We start from the raw sequence: 9,623 nt of genomic DNA, 5'->3' as shown, positions 1-9,623 counted from the left end.
TTTGTAAAAATAATTTTGGATCCCCCCATAATTTTGGCAAGTCATTATTTATTTTATTCAATTAATTATTTTATTTTTTATTACTTCTAAAAATTTATTTTATTTTTTATTTTTATATCACGAGTTAAAACTTAAGTCTAATATTTTAAAGTTTTAAACTTTAAAAATAGAATTATAACCTTATAAATCACGAGTTTACATTTTCAACTTTAAAAATATACCTAATATATAATGAAACTCTTATATTTATATAACTAAAATTTATTCATTTTTTATAATGTGAGAATCATGATATTTATCCTCTTTTAATGTAATTTCATAAATTTAATTTATACATAAAAATGAAATTACATAAATACAATAAATCGTCTAAACCTAAAGCTGAACGGGTGGGCTTGAGTGAATCTGACCCACCTCTCCTTTTTCTTCTTTTAGTATCCATAAAACGACATGGCTTTGGTTTTCCTATAAACTCTTAATCTAACCCTAGCAGGTTGCCCCTTTCTCTTTTCCTCATTTATGCAATCTTTTTCTTCTCCTACTGACCCGAGCAGCCAACTCTTTTCTCTAAACCCTCTCTCCTTCACTCGGTACCTGGCGCCGTAGCCTTTCCGGCAACGGTTCCCTCTTTCTTTCCCTTTCTTTTTTTTTTTCTTCTCTTCCCCTTCCTTCTGCCGCCAGTTTCATCTGTTTCTAAAAGGGCCTAGCTACCGTTCTTCTCGGAGTGCACTTTAAAAACTGTATAATACCTTGAAATCTATCCTATCCGTATCACCTCTCTCTCTCTCTCCAAAAAAAACGTATTTTTCTTCCTCTTTGTCTAATAATCCATTCAATCAGGTAATTTTAATTCAATAATTCTCATTTAATTTTAGTTTTGTTTGTATTCTTTATGCTGTCATGTTTCTTGCTGAAAGTAAATAATTTTTGATAAATTGAATCTGGAATTCGTTTATTTTGTATTTAATGTGTTGTTTTTGACCTGGGTGTTTTTATTCTTCCAAAAGGTGTTAAATTTAGTTTTAATGGGTGGTGATTTTGAAGGAATTAGATAGATTCTAGCTTCAGATTATTGGATTATGTGTTATTGGGAGCTAGAGACTGTGTTTTTTGTTTTTTTGGGGTGGTTTTTACTTTGTTTCCGGGGATTGCTGCGTCTGTTGATGTTTTGCAGTGGCTCTTTTTGGAGCTCAACTGTTGTTGTGTGGGAAAGGAAAATGGAGTAAGACTCAATTCAATCAAAGCCAGAGCGTACCTTCGTTTTAGTTTTTTGTGTAGGTTCTAACATTTATGGGTTCTAAATCAGTTGAGGATATGATAGACCCCTCACCCGGGGTTCCATGGTTTGGAGTCAATGCAAAAGACTTTTATTTCCCTGGTCAGATGTCATTACCACATCTGTTTACGTTTTATAAGGGCAGAGGCCCTTTGCATTGGTCCCTGCTTGTTTGGTTCGAGCCTTTCCTAACTTTTACCTCTGTATGATTTTTTGCCAGCTGTCTTACTTGATTCCAGATTGATTTTAGCTCTGTTTAGTTTTTAATTATTTTCTTATATTTGGGCATCTTTATTCTTTATAAATCTAATCTTTGTTATGTATAGGGTTAGAAAAACCTGGAGATCTTATTTTGGTTTAATTGTTATCTTTTCCTTCGGCAGCCTTATTCTTTATAAATCTAGAAACGGAACTAGGGCAAAGCCAAGAACAAGAACAGAACGAGATGATTATTCCAGTTCGCTGCTTCACATGTGGGAAGGTTTTTTTCTCACTTATCTTTTATTTTCTATCCCAAAAACACTGTAATAGAATAATATATAGTCTATTTGTATTTAGATTTTATTCAATTTAATGTAGGTAAGTAACAGCCTTAGTTTTTTGGTGGCTGTTGCACTAACTTGGAATATTGGTTTGGGTATTTGTAGGTTATTGGTAACAAATGGGATACTTACCTTGATCTTCTCCAGGCTGACTACACTGAAGGGTTAGTAACAACCTCTCTTTCCGTCTATCTCGCTAATATAATCATTAATTATCTTCTTATTGATTTTTTTTGGCTTTATTGTTGCTGTTTTTTAATAGATTTTAAGTGATTGCATTTTTTATATAAATTATCTGTTGTGTCAATTGCATTGTTGTTGTAAGTGACTGCATATGATTGGTGATTTGGATGATTTCTTTGATCGATATTTTTTAAAAGGTTTTAAGAAAGCTTAATTTGGGTGTTTGAGGGTTAATGATTACTTAGCATCTGTATAACCAAGAAACTTTGAACATAATCTTTTCAACAAAATGATCTAAGATGCTCCTGCTTGTTTGTCAAAGAAACATTGTTTGCGTACCCCCAAATGCAAAATTATCAGCGGTGGCTATTGTTACTTGATTGATGAAAATATGCATTCCTTCTCCCATATGGAATAAGGAAATGTATCTAATCTAAGCACCCAAGCATGTATTTGATAATATTTTGTTGCAAATTGATGAGTAACAATCAAATTTATGCATTATTGCTCATCTATGAATCTTGGTGGTCAGCCTAGCTTTAATACTCTGATTGGTATTTACTAGCATTAGTCTGTAGAGAATAAGTTGTGATTTGTTTGGCATGCAGAGATGCTCTTGATGCTTTGGGCTTGGTTCGATATTGCTGTAGGCGAATGCTTATGACTCATGTTGACCTCATTGAGAAGCTTCTGAACTATAACAGTAATCTCTCTCTGTCTCCCTTCCCAACCTTCAATCTGTTTTGACTCTCTTTCTTCCTCATGTTTATGTGCATTTTATTGCTATATTTGTTTGGTGTCTCCTTCCACTTACTCTAAAATCATTTTTGCAGCTTTGGAGAAGTCCGAGACCAGTTGAGGAAACATCTAGAAGTTAGTCCTGCATGCTCTATTGCAGTTCTGAGTGCCTATGTGATTCTAAGATTTTGTGTAATGTGGAACGTAGTCAGAATCCAAACAATGAAAGACTTCAATAGTAGTCAACTTGTACTTTGGTTCTATGATGGCTGATTTGTACGTTTGAACCTACCTGGTAATTTTAAATATTAAATTATTGGAACATTGTGCCTGTTGTTCAGAACTTTGCTATTTCCTTGGATAAGTATTTAGTCAAAGAATATGATTGAGAGATGTGATATGTTCAATAGTAGTCAATATGTTTGTACTTATTCCTCTTCATTTGGAGTCCTTTGTCAAGCAGACTTCTTTTCGAAACAAATCCACATAGTCTATCTGAAGTGGCATTCCTATGAAATGCGGATTACTCTGAACAGGAATTCCTTTTTGCTTTTATTTGAGTAAATTTTTAAATTTACTTCTATTATTTATGGCTGACTGTTTAGATGCGTCTTTACACCACTGTTTGTGTTGGGAATACTAAGATTCCATTATATGGTGGTTGTAGAACCAGCTCATTATGGTCACACCTGAGGGCAAAATTCTGCGAGCAATGCAATTGATGACAGGTACAGTATGCTGCTTCTAGGACATATACTTTGTGTTTGCAGTAGGCTCTTCCTTGTCAAGCTAGTTGTAACCTGAAGTATTTTGGCAGATAACCGAATCAGACACATTCCAGTGATTGTTGAGAAGGGAATGGTCGGCATGGGGAGGTTACTAGAGGGTGATGAAATCTTGTGTGTTTCCCCTGTTATGCTGCATACTTGTCGGACATAAGTAAGCAGAGAGCAAGTAAATACTGTGTTTTGTGCATCTTTCGTCGCGTGGCTTTGGCTTTATCTTTCCCCGCATGTTAATATGCAACGATGTGAAATAAAATCATGTGGACTAACAGTTTAGTAGTAAACATTATCGTCTTGCTTGGTATTCGTCTTATCTGTTTTCCACGGCAGGAGTGGAATGTATAAAGCAGTATTTATTTGTTTGATTTAATTCGTAAAAAACTGTAATCACGCTTCACGTCGAGCCGTTAAAATTGACAACAAAATATTACTCCTTGCCGTAACATGATAATTTTTTTACTTCCTCATTAAATTTTCTTTATAGTTAATTCTTGAACTATTAAAATCACACTCTTCAAAACTAGTTGTAACTTTGATGTCACGTCAGAGAACATTCTAACAATGTTAAAAATTTGTGAATCTGGACGAAACAGAAGAGAGGTTGGACTTTGAGAGTTCAAAGTTGAAGTTAAAACCCACGCGGACCATGGACCCTCCATTCTGGTGGGCGGTAAGGTAACTTTTAACAATTTGGGCAACAACCAACAGCAACTAGAGACTCCACTTATCTGCACCACTCTGTGTGTCTTCAATAGTGCTCTTCTCGTCTCTTTGTTGACCCGCTCTTCATATTTGGATTTGTTATAGTGTAAGGAGAGACTGCCCCTGTCACTACCGGCAAATTGCAATGTAAGCTGCTTCTCTATCTCATTCTTTTCCTATTGTTACCTTTACCATCTATATTTTGTCAAAGTTTCTCACGACTCAATTTGGATTTTTTCCTTGAAGCAAAAGCTTTTGTTTTTTTTTTTGGGTTTTTTCTGCCTTTTTTAATCCTTGTTTAGGGTTTTGCTCTTGACTTCAGTCTACTTGGTTGAATTACTCTGATGTTCTTAAATGATGCTATATGGTAATTAGTGGTAGTAGCAGTAGTAATAAACAGGATTTTGCAGCCAGCCCCCGTGTTGGGTAAGTTCTTAACTTGGGCAGGCTGGCAGTTCATATGTTTCTTGTCTCTCTGATTTTCTGATTCACATACTATACCCCACGTACCGCATATTCTTTTCTGATATATAAGTTTGCACAACATGCCTTCGTTTCGTCTCACATAATTTTTCCATCACAACAGTATGGTGGATTTGCCCTCCTTTCCCCCTGCCTTCACACCCATTGTTCTGAGACTCAGTTCAAGTAAAGAATTTCATTGGCTAGCATCATGCTCTTTTGGCATCATCACCTGCAAACTAGTAAGTCTTCTAATATGCTTTTGCTTATACCAGGTAGACTTTTGGTGAATTGGAGCTCTTTTTATATCTGTTCTTTTTTGTAGATTTCAGTTCCATTGCTCTTTAGCGATTTAAGATACACTTAAAATTTTTCTTTTTCACTTTTATAAATTCAATATAATCTTGGCACTCACTAACACGTCCTTAGCCTTTTCTTATTCATGTTACTTGATTTTTGGCCTAGATCTTGTTTGATAGTCAGCTAGATTATTTTTCAGGTAATGATTGTAGTTATATAAAGTAAGATTGCGGTTGTTTAAATTGCTTAGCATTTCATTCGGCCATTTTTTTGGTTTTGATTCAGGATATGTGGCTTACGGTTTGCAATAAAAATGTTTGGCAAACTTAATGTATACAGCTCTACACCATTATTTTGGAATGACTACAAGATTCCGGTACCTGTATCCAGTTTTGGACGCATATCCTACTAGCTTAAATTTGGGATTTTGATGAGTCTAAGTTATCTTTATCTGCGTCTGATGTCTATGCCCAAGCTGGAGCAGTTTATTAGTTGTTTTAAGTCCCCTAAAGCTCGTGGGATTCTACCTATATTTTGTTATCATACAGGTTGAAATATAATAAAATTGTAGAAACTGATATTAACATCATATGTAAACCTTTCTATCTTACATTATTCACTTTAGGTCTGTCTTTGAACTGCAGTATCAGATTTGACATCAAGATGATGGAATTCACATTAACTCTTAAAGTTTAGGAGAATTTATAGGTATATCTAATTTCTTGTACTCATAGTTTTACATTGAGGATATCTGAAGTTACCTAACAAAAAAAATCATGTGGTGGAAATATAATATGACTCTGTTGAATACCATAAGTTGGCTTAAGTTTCAGGAGGAAGTAAACATGAGTAGCTTTAAGAGAGTCTGGGATAAGAATTTCTTGTTCTTTCTTTTTATATAGTAATGGTAACTTCTCTTCTTTTTTTTGGTCTATTTACTAGTAGCTTCAGTAGTTGAAAAGTCTACAAGATTGATGTAATGAATGAGTTATATGTCCTTTTATTTGGTACTATATGTAGCTCCTTGTGTTAATTTTTCTACCCTAATCATCTGTTTATATTGTTAGAAAGAAAAGCAGAGTGCATCTTAACTAACTTTAATACTGTTTGTCAGATAGTAATCTCTCTCTCCCAATAAATTCAAAAAATGTGTTCAATTATGTTCATGCAGGTCTACAAAATAACAGGTTTCATCAGCCATTTTTGTTTCAAAGGATACAGAAAACTAAGCAATGAAAAAAAAGTTGAATGGAACAATCGGTGAAATTTTGTCCTATATTCTTATTTTGTATAAAAGTTGTCCATATTAGATTTTTTTTTTTTTACAACATTATCTTGATAGCTTTATTTTCTACAGGGGATTTTCAACTTTCCATGCTCTTATTGCAGCGTTGTCTTCTCTGTACCTCCTATTTGTCTCAGATCTTTTTCATGAGGATTCCAGTGATGAGTTGATTGTTAATAGAACCTCTATTATATCAAACACGATATTAGGGGTAAGCTGATGTAGGAGGGATATTTCCAGACTTGTTTCACATCAATTTTTTTTTTTCTATTCCTTTAATTTAGTTTTACATAGGCTTGTTCTTGAAGTTCAATTAGTTTATATTATGCACCAATATCTGGACTACTAGTTTCTATTAACTTAATTGTATGTGGTTTGCCAAGCACATTCAATGCTGCTTTACAAGTTTGCTGAACTTCACTCATGATGATTTTTTTTTTCTCCTCAACTATGTGTGTAACATGCTTGGTAATGATTTGTTGATGGTTAGCTGGAAACTTCTTACTTATTATTATTCCGTTTCTTTATACTGTACAGTTCTCTATTGGTTATTTTCTATCAGACTTGGCGATGATTTTTTGGCATTTTCCGGCTTTAGGAGGTCTGGAGTATGTAAGTATAGAAGTATGCCTGATGTTGTTTATATTATTGTCCTGTAGATTATTTTCTTGCTCTGAATTGGGCCTTGTTCTTGGAAGCAAATTAATTTAAAGCATCAACATAAGCAATAATTTTGGTTCTTTGAATAAACTTTTGGCATTTGCCACTCTGTCATTCAAATACTTGATCAGCTGAAATGTTGGCTTTGGGGTTCATGCTAAGTGGTTCAATTTGTTCATTTCCTTATCTCTATCAGGTCCTGCACCACGGGCTATCCATGTTTTCGATTTTTCTCTCCCTAATAAGCAGTCAAGGGCAGATTTACATATTAATGGTTCTCTTCTCAGAGAGCACAACACCTTTTGTCAATTTGAGATGGTGGGTTAACGTATGAAAATTTGCTATTTTTATCTTCTCCGGTTCATCAACACTGTCTCACTACTATGACTACAAATCCAGGTACTTGGATGTTGCTGGTCAGAAGAGCTCTAACATTTATGTCTACAATGGCATTGCATTGTTCTTTGGGTGGTTGGTACTGTCTATCATGCCTCAAATCTTGGTCCTTTACCATTGGCCTGCTGTTATTTTGTGCATTCTGGGCTCCATGTTGGCTCCTTAACATTAATTGAGATAAAATTGGGAATCATTGGCAGCGAAGCACTTTGCTTTTTTAACTTGAAGAGCATTTGTTATAAGTGAAAATATCCAGAACACCTTAAAAAATGCTACGTTCCCTATAGCTGGTTCTGTTTGTCTCTTGCCATGGCCTGTCAAGCATCGCTTTGTCAAGTTGTTCTTTAACAGTGTAAAGAAGAATAGAACTGTTATTTGTGAGGCAAAACTACATCGCCCCATTTGGTCTGCAGAAGGAGATGTATGCTGGTACTTTTATTAAAGGGGGTGTATAAGTTATATTCAGATATCTTTGTTTTTGGTATTCTCTTCAACTTATGGAGATACACTAAGATTCTTGGACTTTATGCGTTTCTTTTGTGACATGGCCTATATCAGACAACCCACAAGCTGATTCTTGGACTGCATTTTTGTTGGGATGGCGCTAAAAGCTTTTTCCTCTTTTCTCTTAAAAAGTAAAATAATGCCATTTTTGGTGATATTTTTTATGGGTTTTATTATCATGTGTATTGCTTTAATAATTAAGATAGTGTTAAATATCCTACAAAATGAAAGGAATGAGTTTCTTCTTTAGTTGTCTCCTTGGAACATCTGTTAAACTTTGAATCCATGCAACTATCTTCCTGACATCATGTCGATGCTGTTACGACTTATGGGCACATTTCTGTGTGAAAAGACAAACTAATGAATTTCATGAATACAGCTTTTTGGCCTTTTATTTGTTTGATTTAGATCAGGGCTTTCTATTTGTTTTAGGTTATAAGAATTAATTTCTATAGTGGGAAAGGTTTGTTGCATCATCGACTTTCAGGTCTACAATCTCTTGTTGCAAAGATCTCATTATGTAGGGTACATCATCTGTTCACCACATGATTTGTTTCAAAACAAGTTCTTAAATTATTGGTGGGTATCCTGCCAAAATAATCAGACCAAGACCATGAGAGGTTTTAAATATTGAATGACATGGTTGAAGTGTATTTGTTTAAATTCCTTTTGCTTTCTCTTTCATTTCATTGTTTTTTCTTCACTGACATCTTCTTTGATGATTTTAGATTGCAAGGATTTTTCTGTTCATCTATTTTTTTGCCCACATGCTTAACCATTTTGATCAGGTGAGTGGTGCTCCTTGGTCTAGTGTTTTGAGTAAATGAGCTTAAGCTTATATAAGCAAAACTCTTATGCTATTTTGGTATTATCTGTTTCACATAATCTGGTGTGTAGTGTGCTGCAACCTAAAAGGTTCTTGTATTTCCAATTCCACAATGTTATAGTTTTGAACAGGTTTGAAACTTATGCTGAAATCAAATTGCAAATTCTTCAAATCAATCGGCAATCTACACGTGCATCTCTGCTCATAACCATGCACGAATAAAGTCAAAACCCCAAATCCCAATAACTTAATGCTTTCTAGGATTTTGAATGAGGAAATGCTAGAATTCCAGATTTTTACAGTTATTTTGGGCAGGTTTTTATAAGAACTTGTGTATTATTTTTTTTATTTAATAGGGAAGGAAGTTTTTCTGGGTTGTTTGATGTGTGTGGGACAAAATCAATGTCATACATTAATCCTTAGGCAGTTGTTTGTGTGTGTTAAGAGAAGATTGCTTGGGTTAATTTGTTTTTTCTTTTATTTATGACAGGTGAAGAAGATATTTCCCTTGGGCTTCTACAGCTTGCTCACTGTACCTGCAATGTTGGCCATGATGAATGTCGCATGGTTTTGGAAGATAATAAAGGGATTGATTAAAACAGTTTCAAAAGCAAGACACGGTGAATAATCCAAAAGTGTGTTTAATGGTGGGCCTGCAATGTAAACAAGACCCTTTGTTGTATCAAATTATGCAACTTAATTGTAAAATGAGTCTGTAAAATTGATTGTTAGTGGTGTTTTGTGAATGTGAAGTGTGTAATGCAGACATGGTTTTGGGAATTGGTAAGAGAAGGAATTTGATCTTTGTGAACCTAGCGATGGCAGGAGGGAGAGAGATTCAAGTAATAGCGACAAATTCGAGCGTATGCAGCAAGCTAAGAATGCTTAATCAGTGATGAGGAGAAGGATAGGAGCCAGTCACTTCATCATTCTTCTTGGAGCATTATTTCATCAGACATCATTC

General features: G+C 34.6%; 2 protein-coding genes across 5 annotated transcripts; both read left to right on the top strand.

The window, feature by feature from the left end:
* Positions 1-479: 479 nt before the first annotated feature.
* On the top strand, positions 480-3,103 carry LOC110412764 (DNA-directed RNA polymerases I, II, and III subunit RPABC5). The gene is made up of 5 exons (XM_021423384.2): positions 480-840; positions 1,660-1,757; positions 1,924-1,982; positions 2,610-2,704; positions 2,835-3,103. The coding sequence occupies exons 2-5, from the start codon at positions 1,722-1,724 to the stop codon at positions 2,858-2,860; spliced, it is 216 nt and encodes a 71-aa protein (XP_021279059.1). The 5' UTR covers positions 480-840; positions 1,660-1,721; the 3' UTR covers positions 2,861-3,103.
* Positions 3,104-3,560: 457 nt separating this feature from the next.
* Positions 3,561-9,470, top strand: LOC110412762 (TRAM, LAG1 and CLN8 (TLC) lipid-sensing domain containing protein). 4 transcript variants are annotated; one of them, XM_089782813.1, is made up of 10 exons: positions 3,561-3,678; positions 4,118-4,373; positions 4,813-4,930; positions 6,160-6,248; positions 6,346-6,484; positions 6,811-6,885; positions 7,130-7,251; positions 7,333-7,408; positions 8,562-8,621; positions 9,150-9,470. In XM_089782813.1, exons 3-10 carry the CDS (start codon positions 4,814-4,816, stop codon positions 9,285-9,287), a joined length of 816 nt encoding a protein of 271 aa, XP_089638939.1. In that variant the 5' UTR covers positions 3,561-3,678; positions 4,118-4,373; position 4,813; the 3' UTR covers positions 9,288-9,470. The 4 variants fall into 4 exon arrangements, with proteins under 4 accessions (XP_089638939.1, XP_089638938.1, XP_021279056.1 ...); XM_089782812.1 differs by having other exon boundaries at positions 3,584-3,693; XM_021423381.2 differs by lacking the exons at positions 3,561-3,678; positions 4,118-4,373 and adding an exon at positions 4,459-4,652.
* Positions 9,471-9,623: the final 153 nt, after the last annotated feature.

The sequence above is a fragment of the Theobroma umbraticum genome, unplaced genomic scaffold, assembly GCF_002168275.2.
Source record: "Theobroma umbraticum cultivar Fairchild unplaced genomic scaffold, ASM216827v3 scaffold_95.0, whole genome shotgun sequence".
NCBI classification, from domain to species: domain Eukaryota; kingdom Viridiplantae; phylum Streptophyta; class Magnoliopsida; order Malvales; family Malvaceae; genus Theobroma; species Theobroma umbraticum.
Note: the sequence above shows the minus strand (reverse complement) of the source record. Positions and strands in the feature narration are given on the sequence as shown.

Coding starts and splice junctions, on each gene's coding strand:
- LOC110412762 (XM_021423381.2), top strand. CDS start 4,591: ATGGTAATTAGTGGTAGTAGCAGTAGTAATAAACAGGATTTTGCAGCC. Junction 4,931..6,159: donor GCATCATCACCTGCAAACTA/GTAAGTCTTCTA, acceptor ATGTTCATGCAG/GTCTACAAAATAACAGGTTT. Junction 7,409..8,561: donor CATTGTTCTTTGGGTGGTTG/GTACTGTCTATC, acceptor TGATGATTTTAG/ATTGCAAGGATTTTTCTGTT.
- LOC110412764 (XM_021423384.2), top strand. CDS start 1,722: ATGATTATTCCAGTTCGCTGCTTCACATGTGGGAAG. Junction 1,758..1,923: donor GCTGCTTCACATGTGGGAAG/GTTTTTTTCTCA, acceptor GGGTATTTGTAG/GTTATTGGTAACAAATGGGA. Junction 2,705..2,834: donor GAAGCTTCTGAACTATAACA/GTAATCTCTCTC, acceptor TCATTTTTGCAG/CTTTGGAGAAGTCCGAGACC.